This window comes from Pristiophorus japonicus, chromosome 1 (genome assembly GCF_044704955.1).
Source record: "Pristiophorus japonicus isolate sPriJap1 chromosome 1, sPriJap1.hap1, whole genome shotgun sequence".
NCBI classification, from domain to species: Eukaryota; Metazoa; Chordata; class Chondrichthyes; family Pristiophoridae; genus Pristiophorus; species Pristiophorus japonicus.
Window position 1 is genome coordinate 257516822 of NC_091977.1, and position 23513 is coordinate 257540334.

At 46.5% G+C, this 23513-nt stretch overlaps 1 protein-coding gene across 1 annotated transcript in view; it reads right to left on the reverse strand.

The window, feature by feature from the left end:
* Positions 1-836: 836 nt before the first annotated feature.
* Positions 837-23513, reverse strand: part of LOC139246444 (5,6-dihydroxyindole-2-carboxylic acid oxidase-like) — a 49442-nt gene continuing 26765 nt past the window's right edge. Inside the window, exons 3-6 of the mRNA XM_070871417.1 lie at positions 17861-18028; positions 3844-4023; positions 2413-2559; positions 837-1250 (exon numbers count right to left, since the gene is read on the reverse strand). Of these exons, the coding sequence (XP_070727518.1) occupies positions 1054-1250; positions 2413-2559; positions 3844-4023; positions 17861-18028 (692 nt within the window). The 3' untranslated portion in view covers positions 837-1053. The remainder of the gene's footprint in view (positions 1251-2412; positions 2560-3843; positions 4024-17860; positions 18029-23513) is intronic.

Here is a 23513-nt window from a genome sequence, read left to right on the forward strand (position 1 = left end):
GGGGTGGCGTGCTGCTTCCAGGGCCGCTGCTCTTTTTATACCCCTGACCCGCGAGGAAACACCAGCCACAGGTCCGGGGTATAAAAAGAGCATGCTACTATAAGATGCAGCACGAGCCGTTCCAGGAGGGCAATGGCTTTGAGAAGAGCGACTGAGTGACGTTACCAAAATACAGGTTGCTGATTGGAGCATGGGCAGGATCGTCGGCAGGATCTCGGTACAGCAGAGGAGCGGAGAGGTCAGGGCGGAGGAGTGGCGAGAAATCGTGGCGGAGGTGCGGCGAATGACCGAGGAAGCGGAGCGTCGTGATTGGAGCCCAGGAAAAGCGAAGGCTCGGGGCCCAGAAGAGGTGAGGGTCCAAGGGCAGCACGGGCCAGCCACACTGCGATCTATGGGCAGTAGGAGTGTGTGTGCGCACTTGGTCTGTGCAGCAGAGCATGCCACTGGATCAAGACCGAGCTCTGTCAAGCCCGTGTGGTGGCTGGTGTGCAACGGCCACCACACGTTACAAGAATCCACACACAGGCATCTTCCACCCTTCAATATGTAGCTCGGGACCTGGAATATCAGGTCCCTCAATGAAACATCTATGAACTCATCCCTTTTTGGTGTGGAAGCGGGTCATCCTCGATACGAGGGACTGCCTAATACTATACTATACACAGCAGCCCAAAACACCATGGGGTCATTACTCCAAGTTTATTGAGGATACAATCTGCTTTAACAGAAATTTTAACTTTGCAGCATATTTAATCAAAGTCTACAAATTATCTCCAATACCTCTCAATTTTAAACTCTACTGAAAGCCACGACAGCTACCTTTGATGAGCCAGAAGTAACCATTTTCAGTGCAGGCCAATGTTAGGTGGCTTATTTCACTAATCGCTACATCAGGTTCAGAGATTAGCAGTTCTATAAGCTTACTTCTCATCTGATCTTTGAACTAAACACAGTCACAGGAAGCCAGTCTATTTTGTTATAGCACGTCATTGGTAAGGTATGAAATCATGAAAGAAAAATAAAAAGGAGTCAGATAGCAGACTGTGAGGCTTTTCAGACCACTGTTGCTGCATCATATTCGGAATAGTGCTGATGCGAAGTTTCTAAGAGAGGTTGTTTCAGTTCACTTGCCGCCTGCTTTCTTCTTCTGCTGCGTAAGGCTAATGAGGCGACCGTGAAAACAATAGCAACCAACACTAGCGCAGCCACAATTCCCACTGTTATCATTTCCAACAATGAAAGTGTCTGATCTGCAAAGGTAAAGTCAAAAATGTTTGATGCAGTCCAAACCAAACAGATATTCAGTAAGATGTACCTGTGGCCATGATTTATGCCTGTACAAATATACAGTGAAGTATGCACAGATGTTTAGTCATGGGAGCTCAGTGGGCCTGAAAGCAGGTTACCCACTCAAATCAACCAACCTCTTCAGTTGTCTCCCCCCAAAACACATATTATTGCTATTGTAATCTACATTTTTAGCATGTCAAATTACACATTTGATAATTTAACAAGTTCTGCCTGGTATTTCACAAACAGAAAAATAATTCTTGGCCTTGAAGCCAGAATGCTTTTTACTGAGAATATAAACTGCTTAATACAAGTCTGTTCAACATTGCTCATCATTCTTGAAGATAGAAATCCTACAAAATTGACACTGATGGGTATAAAGTAAGTGTTTTTCAAACAAGCACAGAGGAATGTTAAGTACTGAGAATCAAGGTTGAACACTGGCGCAATGCGCTGATATACCACGGTGCGTTGGGTTACAACTTAATTCTTGCAATTCTCTACAGAGTGAACTTCTGATGGATGTACTGCATACAACAATGTTAAGACTAGGTTAATCTACTCCTCTACTTCTGCATGGTTAACTGCAGTGTGTCATTAGTCGAGGGGTGGAATAGGTTGTTTGGTCATTTTCTCAGGTGGGAAATGATACGCAGTGCAGCCAATGTGAATCAAGTCTAATGACTAGCATGAAGCAACTAGACAAGGAAAATGGATTAGAAAATGTTCTGGATCAGTGGATAAAATTTCTCTGTGAATGTGGAGTACCATACCTCATTATCTGGTGCATGGCTTAATCTGGTTCGCTATCTCAGAGCATGTGGTACCAATTACTGAATTCCATTAACCTGTATTAATCATATTGGCTCCTGTACATTTTTCATTTTTACAGCAAACCAATAAAAAGGCATTAAAATGATAAATGTTAGAACTACAAATTGAATAGTAGCTTTTTATTAAACAAATAAATCTTTGAAGTGTATTTATCTAGGCATAAAACTGTTAGGCCTGGATGAAAGCTGTATAAATTATTAAAAATGTTATAGCGCTAGATGCTCAAAATTGCTCCTCCTCCCCACAATAGGAAGCAAGTAGATCTTGATAGTTTCATAATGAACTTACTTGGCCATTCAACTTCATAGGTGTAGCCAAGGTTATCAGCTGCTGTCAAAAACATTTCTACGTTGGTAACAGGAGGCCAAAAGGGAACCATATTGTACTCTCGATTATGTCCGATGGGAGCATTTTCAAATGGAAAGATCGATAAATCTAGGGAAAAAACGGGGGAGGAGAATAAAATGGTTTTATCAGCAGGAAGGAATTAACTAGGTAGAGTGGACAGCACCATTTTAGTGTACTGACAAAAAACTACAGAAACAAAAAATGTTGGAAACACCCAATGAACAAGAAGAGAAAAGACAAAGGCCCAGAATTTGCAGTTGTAATGATGGTGAAATGGTCAGTGCTCACTGTCATTACTGTGGAAAATTGACAGCAACTTCTGGTGTCCTCACTTGAGCAGTTAAACGTGAACATTCTGCTGTCAGTGATACCCTGCTCCTCCCCAGGGTGCGCTGTTGCACTCTTTGCACATGCACGCAACACAAAATCAGTGATTTGATGTGAATTTCAACTGCTTATGCACTATACTCATTGCAAAACCATTGAAAGAATTAAGCCTTGTTGAATGAGGTGTAACGGAGTTTTTAAAACAGCATACCAAGTCATAGTTACTGCTGAACAACCTCTCTAGCCCATAAAATTTAATTTTACAAGTGTGGAGCGTCATTCCCTCAGAATAACCCTTAAAAATTCCATGGTTTCTAAAATAATAAAAAAAAAATTTTTTAAAGTTTATATTTCAGCTTCTACTTTAATCTCATGTATATGTCCCTATCTTTATATCGCTTTCTGTAAAATGATTAAAACTGAATCATAATGCATGCTTTTTACTTCCTGGTTTACTGTCTATGCGAATTCTTCAATCTGATTGGCTGATTAGCTTGCTTGATGACTTCACTGTTGCTGGATGTTATAGATCCCCTATAGGTGGTGCCAGATAGAAAGTCACATGGAATAAAGGGAATAATGCCACAGAGCCCGCTAAATCTTTGTGGGCAGATTTTTTTTAATTTGAAGTCAACGGTGAGCACAAAATCTGGCCCAAGATGTTTTGAATATGGACACTTCCTCAGAACTAGAATATACTATACAGGAACAGCATTTAAAAAGCCACAGGACAAGGAGAAAGAAAACACAATACAATCATAGGAAAATAAATAAAATGAAAGGTAGAGTGTTCGAGTGGCTAAATGGCAGAAGTGTTGTGACCTGGTCAGGGAGGAGGTGAAGAGGAACAAAGGAACAAGTATGCTGACCAGCACACAAGCCATCACAAAATGTAATATTGCAACTACATGGATATCAGATTCAAGGATAAAACATATGCTCATTACTATGTCTAAGCTCCACTTGAAGTCTATGCAAATAGATAATTGAACAAATAGAAAAGGTCTAGTAAACCGCAATTAAAATTAGATTGTGTTAGATTACCTGCATTACTCCTCTTCAACCACTCTTCAAATATTGCATCAGTAAATGTATGCAACAATACAAAGATAGGGTCATTCGGAGACAAGTGGGTTTGTCCACCAGTTCCATTGAGAAATAAATGTGCCAGATTATGTAAACTGCGAACTGTTGGATCGTATTTTCCTGAAGGATCATTATAACCTAGAAGACAGACCACAACCAGTTCAAAATAAAGAAAAGGTTTAGAAAGACTGTATATTTCAGATCATTCTAACCGAGCATAGGAGACCTGGTATGGGAGAAGTTTGACATCAAATATAATAATCTAGCTCTAGTCTTTAGTCTATTCACAGATTCATGTTTAAAGGATGGTATATAATAGAATGTTAAACATGGGCTCCAATAGGCAATGAGGAGAATTGGGTTGCGAACATCCCAAAGTAGACTAAAATTCCTAGAGAACAAGTTCTTAACATTGTTTTAAATTGTTGTAGTGATGGTGGGGAGGGGGGTGGGGTGGGGTGGAGGAGCAAGTAGAATAAAACACAATGATCAAACTATAATTTACCCTCACTTCCCTCTCTCATCTTCCAGGTGAAGTGGATATGAGAATATATGGAATAGACTTCTAGCACAACCAGTTAATGATTTTAGAACCAACTCCCTTAAAAAAAAAACAGAACTGGATAAACTTCTTTAGAAACAGGATCTAAAGATATAATAATGGATGCAGATGATCACATGTCCTGTGATTGCTATGGTACAGGACAACAGATGGGTCATCTGTGGAATACAAATGGTTACAGTTGACTGGTGTGCTGTATAAGACCTTCTTTAAGGGTCAAGAGAGAATTTTCAGAGCTTTGGCATGTTGTTAGTCACCTCCTTCAGAATCACAAGTATGTTCAGTAGGTTTGCAGAGCGTGCATATTCTATATAAAAGAAACACATTGGATGGGCCAAATTGCCTTTTTGCTCAAACTATACTTTAAGGTCTTGACAACACTTTCAGTTCCAAGTAATGTTATAAGAATAACAAAAATAACAGGCCAGATTTTGTTGAGATGCATGGGAATTAACAAAAGTTGGCAGAAATACTGCAGGCATTTTGTTGCTCATTGAATGTATTTCTGGGCTAGAATGGATGCTCCCAGTTGCTCTGTAGTTGCTGACTATAAGCATATGCAGAATAAAATAAAACCTTGGAACACTTTTTACTTCGCGTGTGGGTAGAAAACTGGCAATTGATGATTGGCTGCCTATCATGCACAATGAGCCAATTTTTCTTTCCATACCTTGAAAAACCAATGGCCATTTCTTGTGGTAGAATCACTTACAAAACCCTTATTTAAAAGCCTTTTTATTTTTAAATCAATCATTTATTTCAAGCACCACACAATTTAACTTCATTCCATTCTTTCCCCTGAATAAAGGTGTTTAATCTATACAATTGAACAACTTTCCATGACCTTTTTACACCTCTATTCAGTTTGTACAGAACCAGCTGACTGCTGAAAACCAGGGAGTCCCTTCTCAATATATAAAAACAAAACCACATTGAGGACATTTTTGTAGTTTCATGCTTTGAAAAATCCAGTTCAAGCCAGATCACAAACTTTAAAGCTAACAATCCAATATGAAATTAAGCCTGACAAGAATATATCTGGGAAGTCATAGAATCATACAGCGCAGATGGAGGCCATTCGGCCCATCATGTTTTTGCTAGCTCTTCAAAAAAATGTATTCAATTAGTCCCACTCCCGTGCCTTTTTCCCATAGACCTGCAAAATTTTCCCCTTGAAGTATTTATACAATTCTCTTTTCAAAGTTATCATTGGCTGATCGTAGCAGATTCATTCAGGCAATGCAATCCAAATCATAAAAACGCAGTGTGTGAAAATAATTTTCCTTATCACGCCTCTGATTCTTTTACCAATTACCATAAATCTATGTCCTGTGGTTACCGACTCTTCTGCCACTGCAAACAATTTCTTCTCGTTTACTCTGCACGCTCTCTAAGGCTTTGACATCCTTCCTAAAATATAGTGCCCAGAATTGATTTATAACCAATGATTTATAAAGGTTTAGCATAACTTCCTTGCTTTAGTACTCTATGCTTCTATTCATAAAGCCAAAGACCCCAAGTGTTATTAAAAAAAATAGCCTTCTCAACTTGTCCTGCTACCTTTAAAAAGATTTGTGTACATACACCCCCAGGTCTCTCTGTTCCTGCATCTCCTTTAAAATGATACCATTTAATTTAGATTACCTCTCCTCAATCTGCCTTCCAAAATTCATCAATTCACACTACTCTGCATTAAATTTCATCTGGCATCTGTCTGCCCATTTCACCAGTCTGTCAATGTCTTCCTGAAGTCTGTTACTACCTTCCTCACTTGGTACTATATTTCCAAGTTTTGTGACATCTGCAAACTTTGAAATTATGCCCAGTATACCCATATACAGGTCATTAATATACTGACCCCTGGGGACACCACAGTATACTTCTCTCCAGTCTAAAAAAAACAACCACTCACTACTACTCTCTGCTTTCTGTTCCTTAGCAAATTTTGTATCCAAATTGCCACTGTCCCTTTTAATCCCATGGACTTCAATTTTGCTAACAAGCTTATTATGTGGTTCTTTATCAAATGCATTTTGAAAGTCCATGCACACACCATGCATTACTTTTATCAACCCTCTCAATTACTTCAAAGAATTCAGTCAAGTTAATCAAACAAATGATTTGCCTTTAACAAGTCTGTGCTGGCTGTTACTTATTCACCCATATTTTTTGAGAGTGACAATTACATAGAATCACAGAAAATAGGTGCAGAAGCAGGCCATTCAGCCCTTCGAGCCGACACTACCATTCAATATGATCATGGCTGATCATGCAACCTCAGTACCCCACCCCTGCCTTCTCTCCATATCCCCGATCCCTTTAGCTGTAAGGGCCCTTCGGCTGGGGACGGAGACGGCCAGTGCAGAGTCCCTTCGGCCAGGGACAGAAGCGGCCGGTGGAGAGAATTCCCAGCGGGGACACCGGGAGAGCGGGGGCTCCAGGCCGGCTGAGACACCGAGAGAGCAGGGGCTCCAGACTAGCGGAGACACCGGGAGAGCAGGGGCGCTAGCCCAGTGGAGATGCTGGGAGAGCAGGGGCTCCGGCCCGGCTGGGACACCGAGAGAGCAGGGGCTCAGGCCTAGCGGAGACACCGAGATAGGAGGGACTCCAGCCCAGCGGAGTTCCAGGGACACCAGCCAATCCAAGACCACCGACACTGGCACATTCAGGCCAGCTCGCCTTCGACCTTCAGCGGGATAATGACCTGAGGCGTGGCCCAACCTCAGCAGCTGAGCCGGAGACTGACAAGTTTTAAAACTTACGTTTTAGACTCTCAACTGAAATACTTTTAAACATTTATTATTAACCTACATCTTTGACTTTTACAACTTTTAGAAACTTTTTAAACTGGGGAAACTTTTATAATCTATTATTGATTTATATCTTAGATTTTTAACAACTCTGAGAAACTTTTGAAATAAATTGGGAACCTTTATCAACTTTTAATCTTTTAAAATAACTTTGGAAGTCACCTTCCTAATGCTTGTCTCGCAACCAAGCCTCGGGCCATCGACCATCAGTGGCGCCACTCGGTGCCGAGCTTGCGGCCAACACTTTGCCGTAGGCAATTAGGCTTATCGAGCTGTGCCTGGTCTCCAGTTGTCTTGGACCCCCTTACCACTGGACCAAGACCTTGCTCAGCTAAGCCCGTGTGGTTGCCCGTGTGCAGCGGCCACCCCACATTAAAAGAACTCACGCACAGGCATCTTTCACTCTGTCAGTATGAAGCTCGGGACCTGGAACGTCAGGACCTTCATGGACAATCCTAACAGCAACAGGCCGGAACGCCGCACCGCTATAGTTGCCCGGGAACTCCGACATTTTGACATTGACATCGCCGCCCTAAGCGGGACCCGGCGGGCAGGGGAAGGCCAGTTGAAGGAATATGGTGGAGGTTACACCTTCTTCTGGAAAGGGTAACCAGAGGCAGAATGCTGCCTTCATGGAGTCGGCTTTGCCGTCAAGAATGAGCTGGTCAACCGCCTCAAAGACTCCCCCTGTGGGGTCAACGAATGCCTGACTCTCCATATCAACCTATCTCTGAACCAATGTGCCACAGTTATCAGTGCGTATGCCCCCACACTCAATGCAACGGATGAGGCTAAAGAGGGTTTTTATTCCAACCTCGAGACATCCTTGTCCTGTGTCCCCACGGGCGACAAATTGATCCTCATGGGTGATTTTAATGCCAGGGTTGGCAAAGACACAGCCCTCTGGGGAGGCGTGATTGGCAGAGAGGGGATAGGGAAAGCCAATTCCAGCAGTACCTTACTCCTGACAAAATGTCTAGAACATGAACTCCTCATTACCAACACCCTGTTCCACCAGAGAGACAAATACAAGGCATTGTGGCAACACCCTCGCTCCAAACACTGGCACCTGCTCGACTATGTCATCGTCTAAGCCAGGGATTGCAAGGATGTGCGCATCACCCGCGGTATGACAGGAGCGGACGAATGCTGGATGGACCACTGCCTAATCCGATCCATCATCAACATTAACATTGCCCCAAAGCAGAGGGTACAGCAGAAGCAGTTCCACAAAAAAGTTAATGCCGGGGCACTTGGAGATCCAGCTAAGAGAGCCCTATACATCCAGCGCCTCACAGCCAATCTGGCGTGCTTTGATGACCCCGAGATTCTGAATCCCGATAGCGCTTGGTCTGCCCTCCAGACCTGTATAACCAGTGCCTGTGAAGAGACACTTGGTCACTCAACCAGAAAACATCAGGACTGGTTTGATGAAAATGATCAGGAGATCGAAGAATTAATAGATCGTAAGCGCAAAGCATTTCTGAGCCTCAAGCAACAGCCCAACGCGGGAGCTGCAAAACAACATTACAGACGGCTCAAAGCTCATGTCCAATGAAAAACTGGGATCTAAAGAACAGGTGGTGGATGGAGAAAGCACAGGAGATACAACAACTGGCCGACAGCCATGATATACGAGGATTCTTCACTGCAGTCAAGGCCACCTACGGTCCAAACTCACAAGGCCTCACCCCATTCCTGGCCAAGAATGGGGAAACACTCATCAAGGACACTCCTTCACGATGATATGTAAGCCATCATCTTTACCAACGGATCCATTACAGACCCAATCCACGTCCGGACCGGGGTCAAACAGGGCTGCGTTATCGCTCCAACCTTCTTCTCAATCTTCCTCGCCGCCATGCTCCACCTCACAATCAACAAGCTCCCCGCTGGAGTGGAATTAAACTACAGAACCAGTGGGAAGCCGTTTAACCTACGCCGCCTCCAGGCCAGGTCCAAGATCACCCTAACCTCTGTCACTGAGCTGCAGTATGCGGATGATGCCTGCGTCTGTGCACATTCAGAGGCTGAGCTCTAGGATATAGTCAATGTATTCACTGAGGCATATGAAAGCATGGGCCTTACGCTTAACATCCGTAAGACAAAGGTCCTTCACCAGCCTGTCATCACCACACAGCACTGCCCTCCAATCATCAAGATCCACGGCACGGTCCTGGACAACTTGGACCATTTCCCATATCTCGGGAGCCTCTTATCAACAAAGGCAGACATTGATGCGGAGATTCAGCAGCGCCTCCAATGCGCCAGTGCAGCCTTCGGCCGCCTGCGGAAAAGAGTGTTTGAAGACCAGGCCCTCAAATTTACCACCACACTCATGGTCTACAGGGTAATAATACCCGCCCTCCTGTATGGGTCTGAGGCATGGATGATATACAGAAGGCACCTCAAGTAGCTTGAGCTATATCACCAACGATATCTCCGCAAGATCCTGCAAATCCCCTGGGAGGACAGGCGCACCAACATCGGTGTCCTCGACCAGGCTAACATCCCCAGTATTGAAGCACTGGCCACACTCGATCAGCTTCGCTGGGCAGGACACATAGTACGCATGCCAGATATGAGAACCTCTAAGCAAATGCTTTATGCGGAGCTCCTTCATGGTAAATGAGCCAAAGGAGGACAGCTGAAACATTATAAGGACACCCTCAAAGCATCTCTGGTAACGTGCAACATTACCTCTGACACCTGGGAGACCCTGGCCGCAGACCGCCCGAGGTGGAGAAAGTCCATCTGGGAGGGCGTTGAGCTCTTTGAGTCTCGACGCAAGGAGCACGAAGAGGCCAGGTGCAGGCAGCGGAAGGAGCGCACGGCAAACCAGCCCGACCGACCCCTTCCCCCGACAAATGTCTGTCCCACCTGTAACAGGGTCTGTGGCTCTCGTATCGGATTGTTCAGCATCCAAGAAGTCACTTTGGGAGTGCAAGCAAGTCCTCCTCGATTCCGAGGGACTGCCTATGATGATGATGATGATGATGATGATGAATGGCCACATCTAACTCCCTTTTGAATATGTCCAATGAACTGAACTCCACAACTTTCTGTGTGGAGAATTCCACAGATTCACAACTCTCGGTGAAAAAGTTTCTTCTCATCTCGGTCCTATATGTCTTACCCCTTATGCTTAGACTGTGTCCCCTGGTTCTGGACTTCCCCAACATCGGGAACATTCTTCCTGCATCGAACCTGTCCAGTCGCGTCAAAATTTTACACGTTTCTATGAGATCCCCTTTCATCTAAATTCCAGTAAGTATAAGCCTAGCCGATCCAGTCTTTCCTCATATGTCAGTCCTGCCATCTCGGATGCTAAGGGACTTCTTTATCGAGGGCATCGGTCATGCGGGAATTTTCCGCAAATTAATTGAGACCAAGGATTTGACCTTGGAAGCGGCGGCGTTGATAGCTCAAACTTTCATGGCGGGGGAGGAAGAGACGAAAATAATATACGTGCACAATTCTGCCTCTAACGCGGCGATGGATCAGGGAGTCAACATCATCAATGCGACTCAGAGCCCAGCAGGCAGGCAGGGGCAGTCCGACACTCCCCAGGCAGCAATAAACCCCAGAGTAGGACTTCAACAGAGACAATGGCAGGCTGAACGGACATTCACGCCATCACAGTGGACAATGTGGCCTGGGATGGGGTCAGTGACACCCACTAATAGGGTACTTAAGAGCAGTCAAAGGGACAGTCAGCGCGGAATGCGTGGCCATAGTCCCTTTATTTCCAACAATGGAAACTTTAACTCATGCTGGAGGTGTGGGGAAAACACTCAGCTAGATCTTGCAGATTTCAACAATTTGTCTGCAGGAACTGCAATCTCAGTGGCCACTTAGCTCAAATGTGCAGGAAGTCTGCAACCAGACTAATATATGAGGCGGATGGACCAGAAGAGGGTTCTTTGAGGCAGGATGACTTTTGGGGCAAATCGATGGACGCCAAGGTTCAGCGGGTCCATGTGGTGAATATTCACAGTTCATACACCAAAACGCCACCAATGATGATGAGGGTTTTATTAAACGGTATCCCAGTACCCATGTGCTGGACACTGGGGCCAGCCAGTCACTCATGGGCATTCAGCAATTTGAGAAGCTATGGCTACTTAAAGTCAGTAGACCCAAATTAACACGTATTGAGACATAATTACGGACTTACACTAAAGAAATCATTCCGGTGCTAGGCAGTGCAATGTTGGCTGTCACACCCAATGGGTTAGTGAATCGGCTGCCGCTCTGGATTGTCCCGGGCAATGGTCCCGCACTGTTGGGGAGGAGCTGGTTAGCCGAGATGAACTGGAAATGGGGGGGGATGTTAAGGCAATGTCATCTGTGGAGCAAAGTTCGTGCTCACAAGTCCTACAACAATTTGATTCACTATTCCAACCTGGTGTCGGGACTTTCAAAGGCACTAAAGTAGTGATACACATCACCCCGGACGCCAGGCCAATGCACCACAAAGCCAGAGCGGTGCCGTATGTGATGTGGGAAAAGATCGAGAGCGAATTGGACCATCTGTTGAGAGAGGGCATCATCTCGCCTGTTGAATTCAGCGACTGGCCAAGACCCATCGTTCCCGTCCTAAAAGCGGGTGGCTCTGTCAGGATCTGTGGCGACTACAAGGCCACCATCAATCGGGTGTTCCTACAAGAGCAATACCTGCTCCCGAGAGTGGAGGACCTCTTCGCCACGCTGGCAGGCGGCAAGCTGTTCACCAAGTTGAACCTCACTTCAGCCTATATGACCCAGGAACTGGCCGACGAATCTAAACTACTGACCACCATCACCACGCACAAGGGACTGTTCATTTATAACAGGTGCCCGTTTGAAAAATCGTGGCCACTGATCGAATGCCAAAGAAACATGGAAAGCCTGCTTAAATCCATTCCTGGACTGATCGTATTCCAGGACGACATCCTCATCATGGGTCGAGACACCAAGGAACACCTCCACAACCTGGAGGAGGTGCTACGCCGACTGGACCAGGTAGGCCTGCGACTCAAGAAGTCTAAATGTGTGTTCTTAGCTCCTGAGGTTGAGTTTCTGGGCAGGAGGGTTGCTGCAGATGGGATTCGGCCCACCGAATCCAAAACAGATGCGATTCGACAAGCACCCAGGCCCTGCAACACATCGGAGTTGCGTTCATTCCTGGGATTGTTGAACTATTTCGGGAACTTTCTGCCGAACTTGAGCACGGTGTTGGAGCCGCTACACGTGCTTCTATGTAAGGGTTGCGATTGGTTTTGGGGGGACTGTCAGGAATGGGCTTTTGATCGGGCGCGAAACCTACTTTGCTCATCAAGTTGTTGATCCTGTACGAGCTCTGTAAAAAATTGGTTCTGACATGCGATGCATCGTCCTATGGGTTTGGGTGTGTGTTGCAGCAGGGCATGCTGAGGGTCAACTATAACCTGTGGCTTATGCCTCCAGGTCGCTCTCTCAAGCAGAACAGGGATATAGGATAGTCGAGAAGGAAGCGCTTGCATGTGTCTATGATGTAAAAAAAAATGCATCAGTACCTCTTTGGTAGGAAGTTTGAATTAGAGATGGACCACAAGCCATTAACATCCCTGTTGTCAGACAGCAAGGCTATCAATGCCAACGCATTACCTCATATACAGAGATGGGCTCTCATGCTGGCTGCTTATGACTACTCCATTCGGCACCGGCCCGACACTGAAAATTGCGCTGACGCGCTCAGCAGGCTTCCACTGGCCACCACTGAGGGGGCAGCGGCTGTCGATGCCTTTGACAGCACAGGCTCCTCCATCACAGCCCGCCAGATCAAAATCTGGACAAACAGAGCTCCCCTCCTATCCCTGATTAAGAAATGTGTCCTGACTGGGGATTGGGCGCCCGCACACGGAGCATGCCCTGAGGAGGTCAGACCGTTCCACAGATGGATGGATGAGCTCTCCATCCAAGCCGACTGCCTACTATGGGGCAGCTGGGTAGTTATGCCCCAGAAGGGCAGGGAGGCATTCATCAGGGAACTCCACAGCGAGCACCCAGGCATTGTGCTGATGAAGGCCATTGCCTGGTCACACGTTTGGTGGCCTGGAATTGATTGTGTTCGCAGGTGCATGACGTGTGCCCAGCTGGGTAATGCCCCCAGGGAGGCCCCATTCAGCCAGTGGCCCTGTCCCACCAGGCCATGGTCACGCATTCATGTTGACTACGCGGGCCCGTTCATGGGAAAGATGTTCCTTATTGTGGTAGATGTCTACTCGAAATGGATCGAGTGCATCATCCTGAATTCATGCACATCATCCACCACCGTGGAAAGCCTGCGTGCGATCTTTGCAACCCATGGCTTGCCGGACATCCTGGTTAGTGATAATGGCCCATGTTTCACAAGCTATGAATTCTGAGAGTTTATGTCGGGCAATGGCATCAATGGCCAGGCGGAACGTGCGGTCCAAATCATTAAGCAAGGTATGCTCAGGATTCAAGGACCCTCCCTACAATGCCGCCTATCGCTTCTCCTGCTGGCCTATAGATCACAACCATAGTCGCTCATGGGGGTCCCGCCCACAGAGCTACTAATGAAACGGACACTCAAAACGCGGTTGTCCCTCATTCACCCAATCCTGACCGACATAGTTGAGGGCAAGCGCAAATCACAAAACGAGTACCATGACCGTAATTCGAGGGGGAGATGTATAGAAATAAATGATCCTGTATTCATCCTCAATCACACCATGGGGCCCAAATGGCTTGAGGGCACTGTAATTGACAGAGGGGAATAGGGTCATTGTGGTAAAACCCAACAAGGGTCAGATATGCCGTAAGCATCTGGACCAAGTAAAAAAAAAGGTTCAGCATTGACACGGAGGAACCTGAAGAAGACCATGAGATGGAGCTCACAACACCGCCAGTGAATGAGCAACAAGAGCAATCAGAAGAATGTACAGTCCCTACGGTCAGCCCAGAATCACCACAGGTGACAGACACTCACGTCAGTGTCCAACAACCAGAGCCTCAACTGCAGCGCTCCACGAGGGAACGTAGACCACCTGAAAGACTAAACCTATGATCAAAATAAGACTTCCGGGGGGGGAAGGTGATGTCATGTATGTAACCACAATGTAACACCACTGTATTACTGTATACACTCAACCTAGATGTACACCTTTACCACAACGGGTGAACTTGTGGGAGACACTCCTTACCTGATCACACAGGTATAAAAAGGGAGGTCCCACGCCGGGTCATCGTCTTTGGAGTCCTGTGAATAAAGAGTTAAGGTCACAGAGTGACCTTGTCCCCAGAATGTGCCACGTGTGGTTTCATACTGTAGAGTAAGGACTTTACACCCTCAATAGCAAGCACACCCTTCCTCAGGATTAGGAGACCAAAATTGCACACAATACTCAAGGTGTGGTCTCACCAAGGACCTGTACAACTGCAGCAAGACCTCCTTGCTCTTATACTCAAATCCTCTCACTATGGAGGCCAGCATGCCATTTGCTTTCTTTACTGCCTGCTGTACCTGCATTCCTACCTTCAATGACTGATGGACCATGACACCCAGGGTCTCGTTGCACCTTCCCTTTTACTAATCTGTCACCATTCAGATAATAATCTGTTTTCCTGTTTTTGCCACCAAAGTGAATAACCTCACATTTATCCATACGATACTGCATCTGCTGTGCTTTTGCCCATTCACCTAACCTGTCCAAGTCCTCTGCAGCCTCTTAGCATCCTCCTCGCAGCTCGCCCTGCCACCCAGCTTAGTGTCATCTGCAAACTTGGAGATATTACATCCAATTCCTTCGTCTAAATCATTAATGTATATTGTATAGAAGCTGGGGTCCCAGCGCTGAATCCTGCGGCACCCCACTAGTCACTGCCTGCCATTCTGAAAAGGACCCGTTTATTCCCACTCTTTGCTTCCTGTCTGCCAACCATTTCTCTATCCACGTCAATACATTACCCCCAATACCATGTGCCTCAATTTTGCACACCAATCTCTTGTATGGGACCTTGTCAAAAGCCTTTTGAAAATCCAAATGCACCACGTCCACTGGTTCTCCCTTGTCCACTCTACTAGTTACATCCTCAAAAACTTCTAGAAGATTTGTCAAGCATGATTTCCTTTTCATAAATCCATGCTGACTTGGACCAATCCTGTCACTGCTTTCCAAATGCGCTGTGATTACATCTTTAATAATTGATTCCAATGTTTTCCCCACCACTGATGTCAGGCTAACCAGTCTATAATTCCCCGTTTTCTCTCTCCCTCCTTTTTTTAAAAAAGTGAGGTTACATTAGCTACCCTCCAATCCATAGGAACTGATCCAAAGTCCATGGCATGTTGGAAAATGACCACCAATGCATCAACTATTTCTGGGATCACTTCCATAAGTGCTCTGGGATGCAGACTATCACGCCCTGGGGATTTATCGGCCTTCAGTCCCTTCAATTTCCCCAACACCATTTCCTGACTAATATGGATTTCCCTCAGTTCCCCCTTTTTGCTAGACCCTCGGTCCTCTTTTATTTTCGGGAGGTTATTCGTGTCTTCTTTAGTGAAGACAGAACCAAAGTATTTGTTCAATTGGTCTGCCATTCCCTTGTTCTCCATAATAAATTCACCTGATTCTGTCTTCGATTATTGTTTCTAAAAGTTTCCTCACCATCGACATTAGACTGGACTGTAATTGCCAGGTTTATCCTTCTGCCTTTATTTGAACAGGGGTGCAACGTTTGCAATCCTCCAGTTCTCTGGCATTGCTTCCATATCTAAGGAGGACTGGAGGATTGTGGCTAGAGTCTACATTACTTCCATCCTTACTTCCCTCAGTAACCTAGGATGCATCCCACCCAGACAGGAAGACATTTGTACTTTGAACATTGGCAACCTTTTAACAACCTCCTCTTATTCTATTTTTACTCTATCCATTTACTTTACTACTGCTCCTTTATTGTGACATTGGCAGCATCATCTTCAGTGAGGACAGATGCAAATGACTCATTTAGCAGCTCAACCATGCCCTCTACCTCCACTGCAAGGTATCCTTTTTGGTCCCAAAAATTGGCCCCATTCTTCCTTTGACTACGTATGCGTTTATAAAAATACTTTTGGGTTCCCTTTTATGTTACATACTGATCTATTTCCATGCACATTCATTGCCCTTCTCATTTCCTTTTTCAGTTTTCTTCTATACTTTCTGTATTCAGCTTGGTTTGCTACTTTATTATGAGTCTGACATTTATCATAAGCCTCCTTTGTTATTTCATTTTAATCTCCATGGGGCCGAAATTGCCCTGCGCACCATTTGTGGACAGTAACCTTCCGGGCCCAGAAATTTTAACGCCCAGGCTGAGGTCCCGCCCCCTGGCGTGCAATTTGGCTCTACGCCCCTCTAATGAGGTGGAGCACTGTCTCAGGCACGCTCCCTTGTTGGAGGGGCGCTCCAGAGGTTGCAGCGCCGCTCTGAAGAGGTCAGCGTTACACAGAAGCGCTGACATGCTACAATGACTCTCCTCTTTAGTTAAAGGGGAGGGCCGCTGCGCATTCTTCAGGCCCTTTTTGATGGTTGCCACTGGGCCACTAGGGACGCACTCGACTGGGCCAGCAGCCTGGCACCCAAAAGAGTGTGCCGGGTGCATGAAGGTGGCCAGGTCAAAGCGATGACTGCCATTGTCGGGCCAACTGAAGAGTTGGCCGACAAAATAAAATGGTGTCCCAGGACGCACACGGCCTCCCCTTTAAGGGGTGCTCCGGGTGGATGTCAGCGCCCCACGAAGCTGGTCTCGCAATTTCCCCCATGAGCCGTAAAGGAGTCAGTGCGTACGATGATGATGTCACCACCTGTTGCGCGCCGGCCTGGGGCACCAACCATGGGGCGTGGTGCTACCGGCAAATCTACCCCAAAATCTCTGGGCAATTTTGCCTGAGGCGCTACTGCCAACCGCCCCCGGGCGAAAAGGCCATTGTGCCCCATTTAAAAGGGGCAATTTTGGCCCCTATATCTTTACTCATCCAGGGACCTCTCACTTTGTATGCTCCTCATGGCAGCATGTCCATTCTGTACCTGAACTATCTCCTCTTTGAAGGCCTCCCATTTACTGTTTTATCAATCACTTAAATCAACCCTCCTCCAGTTGAGTATTTTCACTTTCAATGTTCCTTGTCCTTTTCCAAAACTACTCTGAACCTAATGATTGTGATCACTGTCTCCCAAATGCTCCCCCACTAAAACATGGCCCACTTGCCCCACTTCTTTCCCCAAGGACTAGATCCAGCACTGCTTCCTTCCTTGTTAGGCTGGCAACATGCCAATCAAGAAAGTTCTCTTGTACACAATTCAGGAATTCTTCCTTCTTTTCTTTTTATATTATTATTTTTAGGATAGTTGATGTTCCCCATTATCACTACTCAACAGTTCTTGCATCTTTCTGAAATTTTCATCTCTATCTCCTTCCGACTATTTGGTGGCCTCTATATACCCAGCAACATAATAGCTCCCCTATTGTTCCTTATTTCTGACCAAATAGATTGTGTCTTTGATCCTTCAAGTGCATCATCCATTTCTAGTGCTGTAACAGTATCTTTAATCAATCCTGCAAATATACTTGCCTTCCACCGTGTTTCGGAAACTATCTGTTGAATTGGAGTAGAAAGGTGGTGTGTCATAAGCAGATACGTCTAAACACTTTGCTACATCCTGAGCATCAGGAAGACGCTGCAGCATTGGTCTAGCAACATTCCCACCTGGATTCCGCCGAATAGGACCACCCTCAGTGCCTGGATGAAATCAACAGTATGGAGAAGTTAGCACAGGTTCCCACTTTATTGCAGCAGGGAAATATCATTTGTACGAAAGGTTAAGATTGTAGGTTTGTCAGCTGGTCAAGGTCGACTGATGCCTTGCAATTTTGCTCGACCCATTTTGATCATATATTGCGAAATATGGAGACGAGAACTGAAATAAACAAATTATAGATAAGAAATGTGCAATACAGTCTTGCTAAAAGCTTTCTGAAATGAAATGTTATTTTGTATTGCTCGATTTGAGAAATGTTACTTTATAATAGGTTCTTCGATTTTAAACAATAGCTTTAAGTTTCAAAAGTTAATTTTAGGTGAAATATCTGCACCATGTTCATACAAATATACTGCAGTGTACACATTTCCCTATATACCTTGAATATGTAAATATCTCCAAGGGTGCATTCACAGAATGTGAAGCAATTTCTCTTCACACCAATAATGCAGTTATAGGAGAAAATGAAGCTTGAATCTAGTTTTAGGATCTGATCTGACACCAGAAAGAAGCGAAGCGAGACTCCCTGGAGCTAATACTGTAGTATCATTCTAATTTGTTTCAGAGGCAGTTCGGGCCTTCACACTCGATTGATACTATATTTAGCATTGGTGGGCAGTTTAGCTTTGCACTTAAAGGAAAATTGAATTACAGCATCTTTGAATTAATATAATAGATATTCAGTACTTCAAGTATAGCAATAAACCAATTTCTTTATTCAAGACTGGTCCTTTCACATTATTGTCTTGAGAAGAAATGGCATGATCCTTACAACAGCAAACGTCCAGTTTATCCAGAATAAGCTAAGGGGGGAAATCTAGAACTAGGGGGCATAGTTTAAGAATAAGGGGTTGCCCATTTAGAACTGAGATGAGGAGGAATTTCATGTCTCAGAGTGTCATAATTCCATGGAAGTCTCTGCCCCAGAGATCTGTGGAGGTTGGGTCATTGAATATATTTAAGGCGGAGATAGACAGATTTTTGAGCAATAAGGGAATAAAGGATTATGGGGAGCGGGCAGGGAAGTGGAGTTGAGTCCATGATCAGATCAGCCATGATCTTATTAAACGGTGGAGCAGGCTCGAGGGGCCAGGTGGCCTACTCCTGCTCCTATTTCTTATGTTCTTATGAAACAGGTGAAGGAGGACACCCACCCAAAGCCACGGGCCGAGCAGCACAGTGAAAATAACCCTTAGATATCTCTGCTGAAACACGCTAGCAGCAGAAGGGTAGTACGCCAGGCTCTCACAGACGGGACTTCCCAGGTCTCTGCTCCTGGTTGCCATCTAATAGCCCCTGCTGGCAGTGCAGGTGAGAGTGTCAGGGGTGGGCACAATCCAGCAAAGGAACCAAAACCTTCAGAAGGAGGAAGTAAAGGGGAGAAAATTGGTGACAGCAAGAAATAAAATGCTGCTGATTGAAGTGGGTTCCCTTAACTAACTGTGATGCGAGCTAGAGAACTTGAATAAAGAATGATGTTTCAGACTAGAGGAATTTTTTCCCTCAAAGTTTTTGTATAGCAGAAAGCCATTTTACTATATCTGAACTGTGCCATTATTTTGCCACATTTTAATGTAGAATGCTTGTGTTAAATGTAAACAATATACTTCAGAACCTGTGACTTCCCTTTAATGTACTTCAATCATTTTCCGGTTACATACCACACGTTGTTTGTGCGCCACAGGTGCCATCTTGGATCAAAATGGCATATGAGCAGCATGGGCACATTTCTGGTGTGGGCCACACCAGATGCCATTTTGGTGAGGGCGTTTGCGTCAGTACTGGGAGTGTGCACTGGAAGGAAGCAGAATAGGCAGATCGTGACGTCAATCAGCTTACAACACTGATTTGATGCCAGTGCTGCATTTTCAACGCCCTGGATCGAACGCCCTCCATTAACCTCCCACAGCTGAACATGCATTCAGCAGCAGGAAGGAACACCCACCTGCACTATTTAAAAGGGATCATCACCTACTCACAAGTTGCTGATTGATTTCTACTGGCTGTTGCTGAGTTTGTCCAAGTATTTGTTTATTTCTAGATTTCTTTAAAGTTGCCTAACGTCTAGCGGCACTTGCTACTGACTTGCAAGGGGTCTGCTCAGACCAGTAGCTCCCAGATATGGTGCAGTAGTTTGTATCCCCCTTGGCCTGCAGCATGACAGGGAGAATGGGCAGAGGCGACACAGAGCAGGACAAGCTGCTGGAAGAGAGGGAAGGGGAAGAAGTGCTCCCAGCAGGAGGCCATATCCACCAGGGACTTCAGGGGACAAATCTCCTACCTCAATAACGAACAGTGTGTGCGATGTCTTTGCTGTACTAAGGTGGTGCTTGCTGAAATCTGCCACCCGCTTTAGGCAGACCTGCAGCCTCAGTCCAGGGCGAAGACGGTATTGCCAGTGGCTGTGAAGGTGACCGTGCATTTGAACCTTTGTGTCAGGTTCCTTCCAGGCTGGAGCAGGTCACATCTCCATGTTCGCCATCCACTCCTGCACAGGGAGGTGAGTGAGGCTCTGTATGCAAAGAGAGCTGAATACATTTCATTCTCTCTTGCCAGAGAGAAGCAGGTAGGGCGAGCACGTTTTGCCACAATAGCAGGCTTCCCCATGGTGCAAGGCGCCATTGACTGCACGCACGTCGCTTTGCAGGCATCCCATTTCAATTCGGAGATGTACTGCAACCGGTAGGGTGTCCACTCCCTCGATGTCCAGCTGGGGTGCGACCATACTTAGTGCATCATGCAGGTCAATGCGGTATCCTGGCAGCAGCCATGTTGCCTTCATTCTGCTGCATTATCTGTACCATCAACATTTGAGTTACCACGACCAACCAGAGTTTGGTTACTGGGCGACAAGGACTATCCGCTGAGTACCTGGCTCATGACTCCGCTGCGCAACCCAAGCGCACATGGGCAAGCATGCATACAATGAAAGCCATGCTGCCAGACGGAATCTGACAGAGCAGACCATTCGTGCTCTTAAGCAATGCTGCTGCTCTGGAGGATCCTTGCAGTACTCACCAGAACATGTCTCAAGATTCATTGTGGTCTGCTGCATGTTCCACAACATCACCATAATGCGGGTACAGCCCTTGCCACTAGCTATTCTGGGGAAGAGGGGCAGCTGAGGAGCAGCAACCCAGGCAGCCCCTCTCTGCCCAAGCTCTCCGTGATCGACTCAATCGATTGCAGGATCAGTAAACGCAATCCCAATTCAACATACACCAACAGTCCCACACCTTATCTTCCCTCTGTTACTGATCACCACAGTGTCCTCCTGGCCACAATAAAAACCTACACAAAACAAACATTTCAAACCAATTTTATGAATCAAATCATTGTAATATTTTCAATCAAAATTCAACTAGTCACCTGTGAGCATTCCTTTAGTGCCGGTCTTCATGTACATTTGCCTGTCCTAGTGCTCCTATGCAGTGCTACCTCAGTGGCTGCAGCAAGGCTGGTGGAAGGCTGATGACTTTCAGTGGGTGAGACTGCAGATGAACTTGCAAGACGACCTCGAGCAGTTGTGGGCTGAGTAGGCATGAGTTACTTGGCCCATCACCTTGGCATGGGCTACAGCAGTCTGGACTGGCTGGCTGGCAGGCAACAGCAAGGGCACTAGCGGAGTAGCTGCGATGGGAGGACGAATGAGGGAGGACAGGAAGTTCGTGCTCCATGGGGCCACTGCCACTCTCCCGGGCAGCGCTTCAGCAATCCTAGCCAGCTGTTGGAGGACAGATTGCTGTGACACCCTGCAAGCCCATTTGAACAATGTAACCCAGAGCCATGATGGTAGCACTCTGAGCTTGTGTGGCAGGAAGCTGAACTTGCATGGTAGAAAGCTGAGCTTGCACGAGAGCAGTCTGAGCTTCCACTGCAGCACTCAGACATTGAGTGGCATCTGCTTGTGATGCAATGGAAGCTGAGACATCAGCCATCAGATGCAGCATGATGGTTTGCTCCACAAGTGTGGATCAGCCCACCATTTCCACACTGGAAGGGATGGGCTTCAAACTTGGCACAAAGCCCTGTACAAGGCTGGAGCAGACTCCTCCATGCTCCTTGATATTGCATTTAGGCACAGACCATTACCACTGACCAATATGTCAGGAATTCTGTGCATTGCAAACGTGGTTCTAAGGCTCTCCACAGTGGTGGAGATGGTGCTCGAGTTTAAAATGGTGCACTCGATCCACTTTGAAAATGCATAGACGACTACGAGGAACATCTTGCCCATGAATGGGCCCGCAGAGTCTACATGCACCCGCGACCACGGTTTGGTGGGCCAGGACCAGGGGCTTCCCTGGGGGCATTAGAGTTGGGCACAAATGGTGCACCGCCGGACGCAGAGCTCCAAGTCCGCGTCAATGCCAGGCCACCAGACGTGGGATCTGGCTATGGCCTTCATAAAGACGAAACCCTGGGTGCTCGCGGTGGAGCTCCCGGACAAACGCCTCTCTGCCTCGCAAGGGCATAACTACTCGGCTGCCCCACATCAGGCAGTCTGCCTGTAGTGATAGTTCATGAATGCGCCTATGGAAAGGTTTGATCTCCTCGGAGCAGGCATCGTGAGCCTCTGCCCAGTCACCAGTTAAAACACATCTTTTGACTAAGGATAACGTGGGGTCGCTGGTTGTCCAGGCTCTGATTTGACGAGCCGTCATGGGCGAACCTGCGGATTCAAAGGCATTGATTGCCATGACCATCTCACAGTCCTGTGCGTCGGACCCTTCCGTAGTCGCCAGGGATAGCCTGCTAAGCGCGTCAGCACAGTTGTCTGTGCCTTATTGTGTAGTCGTAAGTCGCCAGCATGAGTGCCCACTGCTGAATGCGCGCAGAGGCGTTGCCGTTTATTGCCTTGCACTCGGATAGCAGGGACGTGAGGGGTTTGTGGTCGGTTTCTATTGCGAACTTGGCCCCAAAAAGGTATTTTGACACCGTACACACATTCGAGCGCCTCCTTCTCCACCATACCATACCGGCGCTCCACCCGCGAAAGTGACCTGGAGGCATAAGCTATGGGTTGTAATTTACCCGCACCACTGACATGCTGTAAAACGTACCCGACCCCATACGCTGACGCAACACATGTAAGAACTAGCTTTTTACCCGTGTCAAAAAAGGCTAAAACACTGTTGGAACATAGAAGGTTGCGTGCCTTATTGAAGGCGCGTTCTTGGGCGTCGCCTCAAAACCAATCGCATCCCTTTTTGAGTAGCACGTGGAGAGGCTCCAGCAGCGTGCTCAAGTTCCGCATAAAGTTCCCAAAGTAATTGAGTAGCCCGAGAAAGGCGCGCAGTTCCGAGACATTCCAGGGCCTGGGTGCCAGACGAATTGCTTCAGTTTTGGATTCTGTTGAGCGGATTCCATCAGCGGCAATCCTTCTGCCCAAAAATTCAACCTCAGGCGCGAGAAACAGACACTTGGATTTCTTAACTCTTAGGCCTACCCGATTCAATCGACTTA